The following is a 20,840-nucleotide window of genomic DNA, read 5'->3' as shown; positions in this document are numbered from 1 at the left end:
TTCATGGCTATTTGGGGAACAGTCAAAACTATCATCCCGAGGTAGGGGGAAGCCCTGGGGAACTGTTTGCCCGAGGCCGCTAGGCCAAGGGCAAACAGTTCCACAGGGCTTTCCCCTACCCCAAATAGCCATGAAACAATTGTTCTATTACCAAATAAATATTAGTATCAATGCTGCATGCAATGTTGCCATTGCTTCAACACTGAGTCGCGGTCACCGAAACGCTTGAACGGGGCTCTCGAGGGGGGATTTCTGTGCATCGAAATCGCGCCGGGTAACATTTCGCTCTGACCGGGAAAACAGTTTTGACTGTTTCACCCCTACAGCCGAAATTGAACAAAAGGCCAGAAACAGTCAAAAATTACTAATTATAATTTATATAGACTATTGGGTAATAATATACAATTGTTTCATGGCTATTTGGGGAACAGTCAAAACTATCTTCCCTCGGTAGGGGGAATCCCTGGGGAACTGTTTGCCCGAGGCCGCTAGGCCAAGGGCAAACAGTTCCACAAGGCTTCCCCCTGGCGAGGGATGATAGTTTTGACTGTTCCCCAAATAACCATGAAACAATTGTTTTATTACCAAACAAATATTAGTATCAATGCTGCATCCAATGTTGCCATTGCTTCAACACTGAGTCGCGGTCACCGAAACGCTTGAAGGGGGCTCTCGAGGGGAGATTTCTGCGCATCGAATTCGCGCCGGGTAACAGTTCGCTCTGACCGGGAAAACAGTTTTGACTGTTTCACCCCTAGAGCCGAAATTGGACAAAAAGCCATAAACAGTCAAAAACGTCTAATTATAATTTATATAGACTTTTGGGTAATAATATCAAATGTGATATACTTAACGTGTTTGTTACTGTTTAGCGTTAATGACAGTATCGGATGTGATATACTTAACGTGTTTGTTACTGTTTAGCGTTAATGGCAGTATCATATGTGCTATACTTAACGTGTTTGTAACTGTTTATCATTAATGACAGTATCAGATGTGCTATACTTAACGTGTTTGTTACTGTTTAGCGTTAATGGCAGTATCATATGTGCTATACTTAACGTGTATGTTACTGTTTAGCGTTAATGACAGTATCAGATGTGCTATACTTAACGTATTTGTTACTGTTTATCATTAATGACAGTATCATATGTGATATACTAAACGTGTTTGTAACTGTTTAGCATTAATGACAGTACCACATGTGATATACTTAACGTGTTTGTTACTGTTTATCATTAATGACAGTATCATATGTGATATACTAAACGTGTTTGTAACTGTTTAGCATTAATGACAGTACCACGTGTGATATACTTAACGTGTTTGTTACCGTTTATCATTAATGACAGTATCATTAATTTTGTACTATGCTTAACGTATTGTAACTGTTTATCATTAATGACAGTATCATATGTGATACACTTAACGTGTATGTTACTGTTTATCATTAATGACAGTATCATTAATTTTGTACTATGCTTAACGTATTGTAACTGTTTAGCGCTCATGAAAGTCATACGTGATATGCTAAACGTGCCATACTATTTAGTGTCATAACAGAATCAAGAATGCTATGTTACCCGTATCAGAGCAGTTCAGCGCTGTTACAGTCATATTTTTAATGGTTACGGTCTCGCTACTGGTCTTTGCTTCTATGCTGCTATGCTGCTATACTGTCGACTGTGTTATGGTTAATGTCAAGATATTGTTCCGTCCTAAATTATAGTGAAATGCACTATAGTAAACTAGTCAGTGTTGGTAAGAGTCAGATGTGCTATTGTAAACGTATAGATACTGTCCCGTGCTGAACAATAGTATACAATACTTCTAAACGATACAACTTCTTCGTCTAATTCTTACTCTGCGTAAGATGATGCTGTTATAATGGTATTATTTCGTTCTTGTTGTGGAACGCGTTCATCCCACCGACAAGGAATTTAAAATCGATTTGCTTGTTTTTTTTCTGTTAATCCCCTAGATTATATAAGGGATGCATTACCTAACACACGGTTAGCTGTATGGCTATAATGTATATCCATCGAAAACACAGAATCGGGAATTAATAACATCCAGGGTTTAATGCTTTATTTTATATCGATAGTATCTACCATTTACACTTGACTGCCCTCTACTGTGGTGTAACTGGGAGGCAACAAACACGTTATATTTTGTGAGAGTCCTGTAATAAGAATTAAAAATAAATAAATAAATACAACACATCACAAAATGTTTGAGAAGGGTCGTTTATAGATATTATTACACCTCTACTTTATTTACTCTATATAAAAGTAATTGGTTAAATCGAATATGTCCCCACTTTTGCCTGAGTGTGTTTTAGTCCTGTGTGTTAGCTCGGGTGTTTCCACCGAGTCAATCAGGCGAGAGGTGGGCGGAGCTTGTTACCGAACTCGGCAGTGACGCGCGAGGTGGGCGGAGCTTGCTGCCGAACTCGTAAGCATTTGGCTCCATTGCCATCAAAAGGGTATTTGGGACGTGAAGCTATACAGCTTATGGTTTACAAATATTTTCTAGTTAAAATTATCTGTCTAGTGTGTATCGGTATAATAAAACGGTTGACTGCCCTCTACTGTGGTGTAACTGGGAGGCAACAAACACGTTATATAGGGGTTGAGGCATATATAGCAAGTTTCTGGTGTCCCTTGACCATGCCTATTTCCCTCAGCTTCGCCTCGGGAAATAGACCTGGTCTCGGGACACCAGAAACTTGCTATATCTCTCAACCTCATACTCTAACTGTATATACATACTAAGACAAACTATTTTGACAGTTTTTTCCCTCAAATGTGCCGCACAATTAACATTGCAAATTCTGATCTTCTTAATTCTCTCTCTCCTGCAGCATTAAAAAAATATTTGAATAAAGATATTATTTCTGATAGTGAATCTGTTTCAATTTTCAAAACAGAAGGTAACCGAAGAGCAAGTATTATTCTATGTCGACTTCGAAACTCTTGCAGTAATTTAAATTATGATTTACACCATGACCATCTTACTAATAGTCCTGCTTGTACCTGCTCTGCTGAACATGAAACAGTATCTCATTACTTTTTGGAATGTCCTATTTTTAATAATCAAAGAACAACTTTGTTCACTTCTCTTAATAGTTATGGAAACCACAACCACATTGATAAAAACATTCTTCTCCAGGGCTGTCCTGATTGTGATGGGCTTACAAATAGAAGAATACTTGATGATGTGCATATTTTTATTGGAAAATCCCGTCGTTTTAATTTTTATATGACTTAAAGCCATGATGTTATACAAAAATATACTATATATTCTATATTTCATCCAGGAGATTCTAGTTTAGCATGACTACTGTCTATTGCGTGTACTTATCATGACATTGTAAATAATTACACTTTACAGTATTAAATGAATTTACTATTTTTAATTGAAACAGTTGTTGGTAGCAGTGACCTGTGCAATATATGCACATGGACTTTTGGTCTAAGCCTGCCAATATCTGTCTATGATAGTGTATATATATGCTGAAATAAATGCATTTGTACATGTACTTGTATGTGTGTGTAAGTGTGTATGAGTTGTGTGAGATGTTTCCTTCATGAGTTACTTCCCTTTAGCCTTGTGTTATTATGAATTATTTTGTGTTATTTTTTTCATTTGCAACATGTCTAAAATATTATGTCTCCTTGTTTATTCAACTTTGGCCAATTGACGGAGAGAATTTATATAGGCTTTCCAATTGTTTATGACATCTTGTCAATAAAATTTGATGAAATGAAATGAAAAGACAAACACGTACTACTAATATGGCCCAGAGAACGATATCGGTTTTCGTTAGCGCTTTGTCTAATGATTGTCGATTGGCTGTATGTCACGGAGACGAATGACTGTATCCCAAGGCCTGCAAATGATACATCAGCATAACCATATATCAATAATACCACAATATAGGGTTGGAAATCATCAATACAAATTCAAAACTAGGTATTTTTTTTGTATTTGCGTGTTCTAATACGTTTCTCTTTATAGCTGGGCATGTATAGATTTTTCGATATCGTCTTGTAAAGAAAACCCGATATCTTTAGCACCACCCATTATGTACTCATATGGCGCAGGAAAAGAAATGATACAGTTAAAGTATATCTTCCGCCATAGCGCGCTCCTATCAGAAATTTGTAATACATCTCTCTACTTCCTAAAATATAATTGCACATTTTGATTACGTACATATAAAAATACTTGCTTTTAACTGTATAGTTTCGTTGTAATTGTTAATATATTGAGGGTAAAAAGAGGTGTTTAATAAACCATGCTTGACAATTTTAAGATGGTTTTGATGAAAATAGTTTTTTTGTTTATTTTACATATGTTTGAAGATGCCAAGTGAATATAAAAAATCATTACCATATACAAATCAATACAATTTTGAGGAATTCGCAGGAGCTGCCTTATCAGGCGCTTACTACTAGTCCTATACCACCTGGTTAATATCTCCCTATATATGTGTGTATGCCTGCGTGTGTGCTGGAGATGTATTGTGTTCTGTTTGTAGTGGGACCGTACTTCCAACGGTATCATTTATAGTGCCATCTCACTTGAATGCCACAGCACAGATACCGCAACATCCACCCCAGACCATTTTATACTCCACCTGGGTTGTAAGAGTTGGGTGGGCAGGAGAAAAACACTTTCTCTGAATATGCCATGCGTACGACGACTTCGGGGATCGAACTCCGACCGGCTGCTTGGAAGGCCGGAGTGTACACCACTCGCCCAATCCGCCCTTTACATGCAGATGTCAGGTTTCAAGTTTTAAAAACATGAAATCTTTACATACTGTAGATACATATCATACTGTTTGGTAGTTAGGTGACCAGTTTTGTGGTACTCTAGGACGTGCGGTTTGGTAGTGAAGTGACATTATTGACACACTGTAGATATATGTTGTACGGTCTGGTAAAAACGTGACCATTACTGTATTACTCTAGGCAGAGGACGTAGGGTTCGGTAATGAGGTGACATTATTGTCACAGTGTGGGTATATCCTATATAGTTCGTAGTGACATTGTTATCATACTGTAGGTATATCTTATACAGTTGGTAGTATGATGACCAGTATTGTAATACTCTAGGTAAAGGACGTAGGGTTTGGTTTATTTTTATTCAGGAGGTATTTATAATACTTTAGATAGTAAGGTAATCATAATTGTCATATTGTAGGTAAATACCATAGAGTTTAGTAGTGGTGTGACCATCATCGTCATACTGTAGGTAAATATCATAGTTTAGTAGTGGTGTGACCATCATCGTCATACTGTAGGTAAATATCATAGTTTAGTAGTGGTGTGACCATCATCGTCATACTGTAGGTAAATATCATAGTTTAGTAGTGGTGTGACCATCATCGTCATACTGTAGGTAAATATCATAGTTTAGTAGTGGTGTGACCATCATCGTCATACTGTAGGTAAATATCATAGTTTAGTAGTGGTGTGACCATCATCGTCATACTGTAGGTAAATATCATAGTTTAGTAGTGGTGTGACCATCATCGTCATACTGTAGGTAAATATCATAGTTTAGTAGTGGTGTGACCATCATCGTCATACTGTAGGTAAATATCATAGTTTAGTAGTGGTGTGACCATCATCGTCATACTGTAGGTAAATATCATAGTTTGGTAGTGAGTAAACAATCATTGTCCTACTGTAGGAGTGACGAGATACAGAAGTCTTTGATGTTTATATTTATCTTTTTCATTTCTATTGATTTTTCATATCTTATTTCTAAAGAATAAATGTGATGCAAGTGGTTTTGACGTTTCAGGTACTCTTATAAGGTTGAACATGAAGAGCGCTGATACGATATGATCTCATAGATTATAAGTGATAGACAAACCAAAACGATTCAAATGAAATTCCGACAAGGCGTCTACACCCTTGGCAGCAGGTTAAAGGTTGGACTAGCTTCCGCCGTTTTATTTGTTGAGACTCTTAGTGCAGTCGAAGACAACTATATCAACAGTTGAGTCATAAAATTTCAAATAAACTGTACTGTTTAATAAGTATCATCACATGATAAGTCTTCCAGCAACATAATTATCTCGTTGATGCATGAATATTGAAAGAGAAGAAAATGGTTACAAGCATTTTAATTAAGCATTGAACTTTTTTTGTATGGTATTTATGATCTATTTGAATGACACAGCTTTGCAAGCAAACAACATAATGCGCGCTAGCGCATTATGATTTGTTTGCTTGCAAAACTGTGTCATTCAAATAGATCATAAATACCATACAAAAACAGTTCAATACTTATATTTACGTTTTCTCTGCCTCTTAGGTTCTTTTTTAACTTATAATTTATATTCAATATTAAAAATGCCCGCCTTATCGACAGTCCACACAATTTCGTTCAATAGTTTGAACAGCCTATTGTCGCGTGCTGATTGGCAAACAAAGTAGTACTTTGAAATTTTAACAAACACTTCAATTTTATTCCACAATTCAGTATCAATACAATTGCGTATGATATGTCTATAGGGTGATTTAAGTTTATCAATAGAACTCTGAGATGAAAGTCAGATTTGAAATTGTTTCGATTTTCCCCCGGAACAAATTTCGCGCATGGACAAATACAGTGAACACCGTAAATCCGACATTGCCCTCCACGAGGGAGTTATTTTTGGAAGTTAATTCGAACTTTTCTCTTTGCTCCTTTTGTGAAGAATCCAGGCGTGAATGTATTTGTTGATTATATGGGAACCTGACAACAGTCGGTAGATTCTACAACATCCTCGTTATTTTACATGTCGTCAGAAACTGAGGAATGGTGGATGCGAGACGCGTGAAACTGATAGCGTTTTAAGTGAGTGATCTTGCGACGGAGCACAGGTTCGTTACAAATGTCTAAAATGTTTATGTGTGCTGTGACTCATATCAGTAGGTCTGTAACATATGTGGCAGTAGGTCTATAGAATATGTGTATTTCAGACATTTGTAACGAACCCCTGTTGATCAGTGCAGTGTAACAGACGATATTTCTGATAAATTGCATGAGCGTTACAATTGTTTCCATTGCCGGCATTAGTGATTTCAACCGATGTGCATTTTGTACGATATTGCAGACATTGATCTTGTTTTCGTTGTAATAAAAGTGTTTTTTCTTTTCTTTTTTATTTTGCACATAAATTTACAATGACATTGTCAAATCTCACAATGCCCAGCGATATATCAGCAGCCGTCGTGTTTATTTATATTGGATAGTGTTGTATTGATAAGCTCAGAATTGTGTCTCGTGATGCATGGTAATTAAAGTCCCATCAACGACACAGCTTTCAAAGAGGCTATATAGTGACAATGCCATGCAAATGTAAATATTCCTTAATTGCACCACCTTCGTGCTCATAAAAAAGTGTCTAGATAGTAGAATGGTGGGTTTATTACACTTTTTATAGAATAAACATCCTGTTCAAAAACTGTCTGGATATCGCATGGGCGTTATATGAGTGAAAAGGGGTTTAATGTGCATGCATTCCGGCCTTTTATTCTCATCCATTCTCGTAAGGTGGATGCATGGGTATAGTATGTAAAAGCGTACATTTAAAAGCATTTTATTATATTGTCCGAACTTAGAACCTGCACGCTACGACATAAAATTAGCCTAAAGGAAGTCGACGGTGATTGAATAAAGGACTCACACAACTAAATCAGTCAATCAGCAAGTGTTTTATACGTTTGTAGTTCCTATTTGAAATAAGTTCCGGCTAATTACTGGGCCACTGAAGGAGTTTAATAAGGAACTGATGACTGATTTTTAGATAAATGACATGTCCAGGTATTTAACTTTTGAAAAATATATACTTTTGATATATTTCCATGTCTGTGTGCGGATTTGCACAGGAGCAAAATGTCTGGGGACGTTTTTTGTTTTGGGTCACCGGTTTTGCTTGTAAACTTCCGGTTGTTAACTTCTTGGCGCTGTGACACTCCAATATGCCACTAAACCTACCAAAAAAGTCATGTTGTAGCCTTTGCAAGGTATTTATTAATGAATCTAGACAGTTGTTACTGGTTTAGAACTTCAAATATTAAAGTTATTAGCTAAAATGTTTGGTAACAACATATAGTAAATCATTTAGTTGTGTGAGTCCTAAATACTTAAATAATAGTAGAACTTGAAAAATAAGAAAACCTGATTTACTTGTATATTTGGTAAGCAACTGATTTGATTCTTGAGTGATCAACTAAAGACAGTTTAACAAAGGAAGCAATTATCAGTCAGGTAAGTCGGAGACGTTGAAAAAAACAGTTGAATATAGTTTAATCTGTCGGATTTTGTCTGTCTGGAATGAGTCAGAATATCGGTTGGTTAAAGTTAACAATATTATAAACCAGAACAGTTTTGTTATATATAGCATGAAACACGTATACGTGACTAAATACAGACAAACAACTAGTCTTGACTAAGACTGATAGTTTTAGTCGGCTTGTAAATACTAAACACCGCTGTAGAATTAGTTTCAATTTTGTATCACATGTTTCTATTTAGGGGATAGTACGTTGTTTTGAGTGGCTATACTGGCGATTAGAACAGGAAATTGAGGTTTGAACTCGAGACCGATAGGTGGAGAGTTTAAACAAAATTTCATGTTCTAATCGCCAGTATAGACACGAAAAACAGCGTACTATCCCCATTCTAACACACCTTTACAAATATACTACGCTAATATGTTTAGAAACATTGTATTTCCTTGTACAAAAGTATGTAGTAAAGTACTTTGTGACCTGAACTGGCGACGTGTCATTATGCAGCGGACTGACCAATCGGAAAGAAGCTTTCAAAAGTCGGTCATTTGGCCCCGCCCATACTGGCGAGCGCTCGATCTGTATGTTGACGAGGCGGACTATTTGGATTGTTCGTGAACGTCCTGTTACCAAAGTTTATACGACACATTTGGATTAATATTGACCAAGTTCTTACATTTCCATGTCAGTATGCATACCAATCTGTATTTATCGACAAAATCGATTTGTATAGATTTGTGAAGAGTTTTGTGTAAATGTATACGACACATGTGAAATGTTTCATTTTATTTCGGATCTAAATATATGCCTTCACACGGATGGAGTGTTTTATAGACACACAAAAACAAAATTCGCTAATCAATGATTAAGCTTTTCACTTTTGAATAATTGTGAGCAGGTATTTATTATGTAGGCATGGTATTTTCTTTGTAGACATGGTATTTACTTTGTAGACATGGTATTTACTTTGTAGACTTGGTATTTATTTTGTAGACTTGGTATTTCCTTTGTAGACTTTATATTTATTTTGTAGACTTGGTATTTACTTTGAAGACTTGGTATCCACTTTGTGATAATGTAACAACTTTGTGAACATGTCCGTTGACCGGATATTTATTTTATAGACATACCCATTGATCATTGACTAAATATTTGTCATAGACATTGACCAGATAATTGTTTTGTAGACCTGTCCATTGCCAAGGTAATTTTATGTGAACATGCCAACCGACAAGTTATTTATATTATTCACATATTTGCCCATTAATTCTTTAAATATCCGATGACCAGTGCCCGTAAACCAAGATTCTGTGCTCAAACCTCCTTTCTTGTGCCATTGATAAAAAATATCTAAAAAAAAATCATATTTGTCATATGACAAATGTGGAGAGAAAACGATGTCGCAAAAAAAAAGTTTTGCCAAATCAACCTATCATTATGATTAATTCGACTTATCGTGATAATCATTTAGCAGTAATGATAATTATCAGGATAATTATCATGATAGCTATCTCGTTATCAGGTTGACTTGAGTCCGAATAGCTGTCTCGCTATACCTGCTGCAGCATTGTGCAGTAAGCACTATTTTATAAATAAAGTGGTGTCAGTACGGTAGTCTGAACACGTGTTCTCAGCTCAAGTGCCTGGAGTGCTGGTATGTATCAGCGAGGGCCGTTGTTTGCGTTTTAAGGGTATACCTGTACACACAAGCACAGCGAATAAATAAAGAGTCATACAAATCCGACAGTGAAAAAACCCGTTTAGGAAAGAGCAATAGGTTTAAAGGCAGTCCAAGCATCATGTTTCAGGAACAATAGTTGTAGTAACACGATAGTTCCAGGTTGGATCACGTTTCAGCAAATATAGAAGCTTTCTATATTTCTTCCTCATAGCCAGGTGTTACATTGACTTTGACGGTTACTCCCTTTCTTCAAATACAACGACTTTATAAAAGTAAAGGAATACAACAGGGACTCGGCTCGGGACCAACACACGCGTTTAGACCTATCTACAGCTAGATCTACTAGTGTGAGGCATGTATTACAGACCTGACAGCAAAACATAAAAGTACTTGGGCTGTGTTTTCACCAATGTGTATTGCGTGGGCATCAATCATGGCAGTACATTGGGCTCTAGATCTGTTACAGAACTATCAGCGAAATTTAACCATGTAAAAATTGTGTTTCAGAGCTGATGACTAGGAGTTTTAGGGGTATGGTTCAGACTTGACAGTGGGGTATAGGCGTGCTCAACTTTGCCAACAGTTTAGAAAAAAACTTTAATCTATAAAAGATGCGATACATATGACATTTAGATTAAATAACTGTCATAATTCACCAACACGATGTCGTTTACAATATACGCTCATCCATATTTTTTTTCATCAATGTAAGACGTCATCTTTTTCAATAGAAATATACAAGATACATCTATATTTAATATATATATACATACAATGTACATGGGCGTCTAGAATCGCCTTTAAATATTGTACATATACTGTTCAAAATATTCGATCACGTATCAGTATTCGTCATACAACAATATTAACAAATAAGGATAAATTCACATTTTTGATATGAAAAATAAACCTCCGGATATTCTTTTCCGTACTCTATTCTAACTATTATTGTATTACAATCTGATTTCCCGTTTGAGTCACGATGGTGAACAGACTTCGCACAAACGTTATTATATGGTAAATATTAGTATTAATATTTAATGTTTCTAATAGCAATCTTTTGTTTAAAAAGGTGATTTCATTCAACGCGAAAACAGAACGAGAAGCTCAGCCTACTATATAACCTCCACTAAAAGATAAGATTCGAATCGATCATATGTTTGCTCAAACCAAAATCATGCAATAAACATTGGATAAAAGACAAGACTATATGTTACCTTCCACATTATTTTTGTGATTTGTGTAAGAGGTATCTTTTATGAAAGGTACCATAAAAACTTTCATGTATGTAATACAATATGTAGTACATTTCAACAGTGTTATCATTTAATTACCAAGGTCTAAATTAAAATCCATGTAATTTAGTATACAGTTATATTATGCCCGACTCTTTTAAGTAGGAGTTGCATGTCGGGATTATACAGGACACTGCTTTTGATGCTTTTTTTTTTTTTTTTTAACTTAGATTAACTTAGATTATTCTGAACGCAGGCATATACATTTGCCACTATATTCAGATCACGATCCTTCAAATAATAATTATATACATGTAATATAGTGTATGTGACATCACTCGGGTGTTATTGTAAACATCCTGTCGCCAGTGTCCCAAAACTTATCCAGGCGATTTTTAAATGTTATACTATTCTATTCGGTGCTTTGACCACGTTCTCGGGTAAGGAGTTCCAGCTGCTGACTTCACGCTGAGTAAACGAGTATTTACGAACGTCTAATCTACTTCTTGATTTGTCCATGCAGAATGAATGACCTCGAGTTATTTTGTCTTGTTTAATTAATAGAAGCCCCGTTGATCCTGATGTATCGTATATGCCTGACAATATTATAACTACTTCGATCATGTCTCCCCTGTTTCTTCTTTGGACTAATGATGGAAGTTTAAGTCTTTGCATTCTTTCCTCGTATGAAATATCCTTCATCCCTGGCAGTAATTTGGTAGCTCTCCGCTGAACGTTTTCCAAAAGGTTGATATCCTGTTGTTTGTATGGTTTCCAAACGCATTCTCCATATTCCAAGTGTGGTCGTACTAAAGCTTGTATAACAGGCAGAATGTTTTGTTGTCCAAAAATGTGTAAGTTCTTCTGATGGCTCCAAGTACTCTATTCGCTTTGTTTACTGCGGCTTGTATATGGCTTTTGAAATTTAACTTATTGTCTATAATTATTCCTAGGTCTTTCTCTTCAATTTCCTCCTTCAGCTTTACCTTGCTCCTCATACTAGTCCATATATACTACCTCAATGTTACCTCCTTCATCAATGATTTTTGCCCAGTCGTCTACAGTTTTGAGTCGTTGAAGAACTGTTGATCTTCCCTTTATAAATCCAAATTGCTGAGTACTAAGAAGGTTGTTGTTTGTAAGGTGCTCCATAATCTCTTCCCTCACATTATTTTCGAATTGTTTGCATATGATACTAGTTAGACTAACCGGTCTGTAATTTCCTGCATAACACTTGTCCCCTTTCTTGAAAATGGCAGTGATCTTCCCCTCTTTCCATACTGACGGTACATGGCCTGTATTTAATGATTGGTTGAATAATATCGTAAGTGGTTTAGTTATTACAGTTTCTAGTTCCTTCAGTATTTTTGGATGAATGCTATCTGGACCTTGATATTTGTTGGTGTTTAGACCTTTTATGAGTTTGGAAAGTTCTTCCTCGTTGACCTCCTTGTTCAGAAATTGTTGATTTATATTTTTGATTGGTAGTTGTGGTATATCCCTTTCCGGTTCCTTTGTAAATACGCTGCTGAAGAAGTTGGTCAATACATTAGCCATTTCACCATCACTTTAGGCAGTGTGTACCACTTTATCGTTTTCCTTTACGTGTAATTCGGATATTCCTGTCCTGGTTTTTGTTTTAGAATTAGCATATTTCCAAAATTTCTTGGGGTTGGCTTTTCATCTTTAGCGATATTTTGTTCCAGGTTTTTTTTCGCTTTTCTAACCAAGTTCGTGACTTTGTTTCTTGCCTTGACATATTCTGCATGTTTGTTTTGATCCTTTGTTTCCATGAATCTCTCCCAGCATCGGTGGTTTTTCTTAACCGCTTCCACTGTCTTGACATCTAATGATTGTTTATGTTTTTTCTTTCTTTGACTGAATTTTGGGATATATCTGTCTACCGCCAATACTAATTGACTGATGAATATATTATAGTTTTCGTCCATGTTTTCATTCTGTAGACAGGAATCCCAGTCTATGTTTAGCTCCTCCCTCATCTTTTGATAGTCCCCGCGGTTAAAATTAAGTTTATTTGGCGTTACCTACTTCCAGTAGAAGATTATTTAACTGATCATTATTTTCCTCTATGCTGTTTGGGCTCCTATAAATAAATCCAATTAATAATGTATTCCCTTCGACCAAGTCAACGCTGACAAAAACATGTTCCTTAAAAGCAACTGACATACTCATTTCCGTTGCCTTTAGATCTGACTTGATGTACAGTGCTGTTCCTCGGATACAATTTCCTCCACAAAGGTTATTTATAAAAAGATCGTATCCCTCTATCGATAATTCCGGGATTGTTGCCTGTATCTACTGTTCTTCGGCAATACCTCATTTATACCGATAACCATTATTTTGTCAGTATCAATTCTCGCCTTAAGTTCTTCCAATTTATTTGTTAATGTATCCGAGTTTGTGAAAAAGCAGCCCAAATTATTCCTGTGTTTATCTGCAATTGGTCTGGAATTGACATTTCTATCAGCTATTCCTGTTGTGTTTGTTCCTTGTCTTTCTGTTTTGCCAGTCGGACGATCTTCCTGTTCCACGGTGGGCCCAGTACTCGGAAAATATATTCCCCCGATACACGACTCTCCTTCAGTTTTGCCTCATCTTTTAATTTATTTTCTTGTTCCCGTTCCTTTTTGGTAAGATCGTTGTTTATTCTAATGGTGGCGTATTTCTCCTCGTGTTTCAAGTTCCTTATATTTTTAAAGAAGGCTTTCTTGTCATCAACAGATACAAAAGATACTAACAGCGGTCTAGCCTTAGATGGTGTAGCATTATCGTTGGTTTTCTCATATTTACCAAGTCGAATAACTGTTTGTACCTTGCCCTCATATTGAAGCTTGCACGTTGCAAGCATGCTCTTAATTATGACAATGTCTGCTTCCTTCCTGGCCGAATCGTCGTCTATCGTTTGCTCTTTAAACCAAAAAATAACAATGTTAGTCTCCCTCCTCTTCCTCTCATTTATCTCGGCGATAACATCGACATCCTGCTGCGGTGGTTTATCCGTGGATGGTTGGACTGATGTGCCTGTTCCGGGCATTTCACTGTCCCTTTCGTCAATTCCTCTTGCACTATACTCCTGACCTTGGATTCGGTGCACAAAGTTTCAATCCGACGTTCCAGAGATTTATTTTTTTCTTCGTAAACTTCCATGATCTCCGCACATTTCTGTTCGATCTGGAGAGCGTGAAAGTCTTTCTCAACTGTAACTCTACATGGCGAGCAGAACCACATTGATTCTGTGGATTCGGCGAGCACGGTGTATTCGTTTACGTTCTTGTCCAAACACTTGCTCCTAGATCTTGTTTGACGAGCCTCCTCGTTCGCTTGGTTTTTGCTGACATGGCGGTCGCGAGGGTCCCTGGCCTATATTGACATCCTGTATTTGTGGTTTTTGAGACTTTTATCGCCTCAAGCAGGTCAAAAACACAGCTGTGTGCTGGTTATGCCCGGTGGAATGTCCGCATGAACTTATTCCGAGGTTCTGGTTCAATGTACGACTTAAACTTGATGTTTTTATCCCCGACATGTCGCATCAGCGAACAATCACGTCCGTTGCCAACCGATGACGTCAAAAACGTCAAATAATGCCGTAAAATGGGTCGGTGGTGTAAATATAATTATATCATGTCACAACATATGTGGGTTCAGTAGTCAATACATTTCCATCAACAAAATGTATCAAATTATCATTGGTCTTATTCTCCTTGTCATTTTCAAGGTACCCTGCGTAAGTGTTTCCATGGCCAAATTTTGCTCTACTGTTATCATTTTTGAGTTCGAATTTACAATTTTGTTGACTCTTCGTAGTTCTTTTGCTGTTGTTTTTAACAGACAAACTGAAGTGTTGTGTTTGCGTGTTATGGCTCAATAGGTTGATATGTGATGATAAGCTATTTTTTCTGAATGATCACCTCCCGATGTCCTTCCAATGTTCTTGTTAACAAGTGTAAAAACTTGTTTCCTAACCTTTTTAACATTATTAACATATGCAAGCGGACTAGCGATAAATCATTATAATGTGTTGCAAAATGTACAGCTGTGTATCGTTCTCGATTATGCTATTAAATTAAGAAATTGTTTAGAAAAATAATTAACCTGTGAAAAAAAAGCAAAACATATAAAAACAAAATCCCTTTTTCGACCAAATTTGATCTCGTATGAATACCAACCATTAATACAAAATTCTTTTTCTAGACACACTTAAACTGTATATATAGCTAGCCTGTTTTTATTACATAACATCTGCATAGGGCCCTGAGACTATTGATATCATAAAGAAGTGCAAAAAACAAAGTGCAAATAAAGACGTTATTGGACAATAAGCTTTAAATAGAAAACATCAACTATCCGATAGATCCATTTAGCGTTATTTACAATGCCATTCTCTCATTTTGAATCATTATATAACAGTGTTGTCAATGCAAATAAACGATTGGCCAACCATTATATTATGAATTAAGTTTAAACGTTATTCTGGTTTAAGCAAATACATGTTTATGTAGTATTGGTATTTATCTTTCAAACGTATGATTTCATGAACAAATGGGGCTGACATGGTAGGTAAAACCATATTTGAATGAACCACGCTAGTGTCAGTAAATGTGTTTAGACGGTAAGAGTTAGTTTGATAACAGTCAGCGAACAGTGTTTGCCACCTTGTGGATGAGACACGATGTCTAGTTTCATCTTCTGATGTACATCAAAAGAATATCGCGGTCGCATAATAGTAAAATTGACTGGCTTTGGAGTCGGGTGTCGCTCCTCTGTAAGCTTCAAAGGACAAGTATCAGCCTAGCGATTGGTTAGATTTTTACTTGAGACCAATGAAATAGCTAGCTATGTGTCTTCAATTTTGCTATAACCTATTTTAGGGGTGCACGGAGCGAAAGTAAGCGTATCGAGGTCGGGTTTGAAGAGGATTGTGTGGTTAGATAATTACAACTTCAGGATATCAGGAATATGGAAGTACTCTTATAATTAACGGATGCACCTTAATCGTAATATTAACAGTTAATGTTATAAAATCGAGAATGCATCGTATCTCCTCTCTTTAATTGCCCGATATCCATCTGTTTGAGAAAGAGATAACAAAAACTGGGCGTATTAGATTAAGTATATGCTGATTGAATTATTCAACGTACATGCAAAAAAGTAGCTTTCGTATAGATACTCTTAGATGATCAGCTATCGCTTGTAAAACTAACAATACGTCGTTTGATAAGGTATGATTGTGAACTATGCTAGCTTTAGACGCCGAAGGAATTTAAGGATCCCTGTGCCATGGCGGACAGAACAACATAGAATTTCCATGTAATTCTTCATACATACGCTATATATCTTATTGGAACGGGGCCAGGGTATTTCTGTTCCGCATATCAGGTAGCTCATTTGGCTGAAGCAACTGTTCTGTGTTTTAAGAACCAGAGTTCGAATACTGGTCCTGTCCGTTGCAATTTTACTCTTGGAACATTTTTTTTTTTTTTTTAATATCATCTTTGTTTTCTATTTTTTCATATATTTCAATTTAATTTAATTATATTTTGATAAAAGTTCCCCAAGTCATTGGTTTCTTTCATTAAAACTATTGCCATGCCAGTACCAAATTCCTCAAACGTAGTAGCAGTTTTTGACATTGGAAATCCTGAGATCATTTCGTTATGGCGCTGGTTAATTAACTAATAAATGAACTTATACTTTGAATACACCACATACCTTATACAATCATAACCGTGCTGACAATGCTTGACAATACTAAATATCAATGAGAATTCCACTTTAAATTATACTACTTTGATGAAAAGTCTGAAAAATATTTGCTAGTGTGTACACTTCAATATACTTCCTTTAAGTATCTGTTCTATGCAAACAAATCGAATAGAATTTTTTATATAGTGTTTTTATGTTTCTATATAATATTGCCTTTGTAACTTCGAAGGACAGCGGGAATTCCTGTTCCATTAGCTTCTGCTTCATTCATCCTTTGGCCCTTGAATTGAGTCGAGTTTGTGTTTCGTGTGATATGAAGGCCGATGTTTTGATAATACTCATTAAAGTGTCTTGTGGTTTTGTTGTCACTACCAAAGTTCTCGATGTGGGGACGTGACATTACTTGTGGTTTTGTTGTCACTACCAAAGTTCTCGATGGGAGGACGTGACATTACTTGGATTCGACTTAGATTTAAATGGCGGGTGTTGTCCAGGAAGCAGAAAACGCTTACCTTTCCGTAACACCTTGTACATTTTCAATAAGCCCCATGTTAATCTTTCCTTTTTACATATTTTGCCGTTGTTTTATCGATATTCAGTTCGGAGGACGGTTTTGTGGACCATCACAAAAGATATTTTTTGTTAGAAAAATTAATAATATTTTTTTTTTTAATGAATTAAGAGAATTTCTGCTTTAAATTATTATTAGCATGATTCGGAATTCATAATGATATTATAAAAAAACTAACAAATTCTAAAGTTTCTGATTAATTAATAAGTTAACTAGTTTAAGGGATTAACGTACAAGATACAGATGCTGGGGATGGTTTCCATCATGTGATGTACTACATCTCTCAATTACCGTGGTGGAAACCTGGATACGGATAGTGGCGATGAACACAACACAAGCAGATTTACGAGACAAATCGTTGAATTGCTTTAAGGGAAAATATTGTTTTGAATTGGCGTTACATATAGGTTTTGACGTTTTGTGCGGCGCTCACACAGTGCTGATTATGGCTCCCGGTTGAGATCAGACAGCGCTACGACACGAAAAGCGAAAAAGTCGGATTACTATCCTCAATGATCTGGAATGTCCTATCATTGTCTGAACGCAGTCGTATACGTTCGTAACCGAGTCCTACGGAATGGGAATGGTCCGGAGAGGTCGGCCAAGCACTCCCGACAGTTAGGTGCATCCCGTAACATTCGGAAAACTCAGACGATTTTGTCTAGTCAGATTACAATCGTGACTATGTCGTGACAGATTCTGCTGTATCGGATACAATACAATATCCTGTGTTGTCTGGACGGTGTCTTGACAATGTCGTGTGGATCGGGAGGCTGTAGCGATGAACGGGCAAGTTTGGAGAATTTTTTCATTGCCGTTTTTTGCCGATTAAGTCCAGATTGCGTCCAGATCTTGCCGAATGCGTCGATTCACTGTCCGGTCACTGTCTGATCTCTGTCGGATCGCGTTCGGGAGAATCGGGACGCTTACGGGACAGATTTGGTCGTTTTTTACCATGCGGAAGATACAAATCGGATCAGATTCGGATTGAAAACGGGAGAATCGGGACAAATTCGGCAGGAAACGGCTGAATCGGGACGCTTCCTGAACAATATCTGATTGTTGTCGTGATTAAATAAATGTTTTCACAAATTTTTGAATGTCCCGCCACGAATCACAGGATCTTGATCTGACTTTTGACAAATTTTAATCGGGAGTGGTCCTTTCAAGGACGGCAGTAAAACTCTTGAATGTGTGACTGAGGCTCAAGGTGCAAGACCAAGCCTCCAGGCTACCATGATGAGATAGGTGGCTACAGAGTTTTGACCAAAACACTTGATAGAAGGGGATATGACCCAACCAATTTAACTGATATTCTCTTGTTGCTTTTTGCCATGTGTTTTGTTTTTTCTGCTTTACTTAACACTGTTTTCTGCTTCTCTTTCAGACAGCTTCTTAAAGTGATATTTTCAAGGATCCATAACAAATTAAGGGGAGCAAGATGCATCGATTGGTCGCTTATACCAAATTTGCTTCAATTAGCATGTTGGTTGCCACAACTCTACTTACTGTCACGTTTCTTCACGAGATTTACAGACCAGACGTGGTTATGGACTCCACTGACATGTCCACTGGCAAAGACACGCTCGCACGTTGGATCCTCGGCAATGACGATGATGATGAGCACAAGGAACACATAGTTAATCGCCAAATTAAAGCAAAAACAGTATACGCTATCACTGTTAATGCGCCGTACAATATCAACAACAGAAATATCTGTCGCGGTGTGGATAAGGTTTCCGTCCTTGTGGTGGTCCATACAGCCCCGGATCATTTCTTTATCCGTTCTGAAATGCGACGGACTTGGCTTAACACGACGTTTTACAGTCCAGAGAGTGTACGGGTCGTTTTTCTGCTCGGACTTGTAACAACCTCTACTTTACAGGTCGAGATAGAGAAAGAATCCGACATGCACCGAGACATTGTACAGGGAAGTTTTATAGATTCCTATCGTAATCTCACCAATAAAGGAGTGATGGGCTACCGCTGGATCACAGAAAACTGTTTGAATGCAGAAATGGTCATTAAGGTCGACGACGATTCTTTGATCAATTTCTTCAAATATTTCGAAGAGATGCGAAACATACTGGTACCTAAAAAGAAACATATATTTTGTAATAGAATTGAGCCCAATACCATGCCGATCATCCGCAAACGGAATAGCAAGTGGTTTGTACGTCCAGATGACTATAGATCTTATTCAATGTATCCTCACCGGTACTGTAGCGGCTTTGTCGTGTTTATTTCCACGGACCTAGTACCAGCGTTATTCCACGCGGCCATCGGGTCACCTTTCTTCTGGGTTGATGATTTTTACCTATTTGGCTTACTCCCGTCCATGGTTAAAAATGTCACTTTTGATAATTATAGAGGGAATTTAACTTTTAGTCATCCAGAAGGTTTGAAATGTTATCAAAAAGAGCATTCAAAGTGTAAATATTTAGTGATGCCTGCAAAAAATAAAGAAATCGACGTTATGTGGAAGGCCGTGATAGAGGATCGTCAACAGAGTAGTTATGGCTATTACTATATGCGTCTAAATCCTTTACAGCAAAACCTGTAATGCAAGCTAAAGGTTGAAGTGCTACAAAGAGTTAAGAGTGTAATTTGCATACAAGTTCTCTACATTCTGAAATGTTACAAAAAAATCTTCCAATACGAATTGATATTGTAATATAATATTATTTTTTTGTTTTTTTTGTTAAAGTAAGTAACACTCAATTAGAAAGATTATTAAGATTATTTATAAAATATTCAACCGATTTCTTTTTTCGAAATAAAAAGTTGAATATTTTTCACAAATGCCTTGAAATACAGTAAAACTTTTTGTTTCGAATGTGCTAAGTTTAGCACGGTTGTATCAAACACTGCACAGCTGAGTATAGTGGTTGTATCAAGTTTATATTCCAGTTCCTACCTTAAGTGTTCTCAGTTCCCCCACGTGCTGTCCACTTGTGCAGGAATTTGGTCAAAAGTAAATCTTTTCCATGCTATTAGAAATTATTTACTCATAGCCTCTTACGTACATATTTTAGCTTGTCTTGTATTTGGTGGCTTAAAACGTGTAATGTAAAAGAAACGTAATGTATCAGTATTGATATATTTGACTGTAAACTCTTGTTGGTTTTTTTTTGTTATTTTCTTTTTATTCAAGATTTTTTTGCAATATATGGTATATTTACATTCAAACAATTCATATTATATATTCAGACCTCACACGACTCATATTCACTCTTACTTACATCAGTTGATATATTTAGACACAAGTACATGTAATGGTACCCATGTACACATATATTGCCTTTATGAGAACAGAGAGAGAGAGAGAGAAG

At 36.7% G+C, this 20,840-nt stretch overlaps 1 protein-coding gene across 2 annotated transcripts in view; it reads left to right on the top strand.

Annotated features, from left to right (window-relative positions):
• Window positions 1-20,828, top strand: part of LOC110447035 (beta-1,3-galactosyltransferase 5-like) — a 22,726-nt gene extending 1,898 nt beyond the window's left edge. The window contains exon 2 of one of the 2 annotated variants that reach the window (XM_021492433.1): window positions 18,900-20,828. In XM_021492433.1, coding sequence (XP_021348108.1) covers window positions 18,950-20,071 — 1,122 coding nt within the window. In that variant the 5' untranslated portion in view covers window positions 18,900-18,949 and the 3' untranslated portion in view covers window positions 20,072-20,828. Of the gene's footprint in view, window positions 1-18,895 lie in introns of both variants that reach the window. The other variant, XM_021492432.1, reaches the window with a different exon arrangement.
• The last annotated feature ends 12 nt before the right edge of the window (window positions 20,829-20,840 follow it).

The sequence above is a fragment of the Mizuhopecten yessoensis genome, unplaced genomic scaffold, assembly GCF_002113885.1.
Source record: "Mizuhopecten yessoensis strain PY_sf001 unplaced genomic scaffold, ASM211388v2 scaffold3135, whole genome shotgun sequence".
Lineage (NCBI taxonomy): Eukaryota > Metazoa > Mollusca > Bivalvia > Pectinida > Pectinidae > Mizuhopecten > Mizuhopecten yessoensis.
This window is presented reverse-complemented; position numbering and strand designations above follow the sequence as displayed.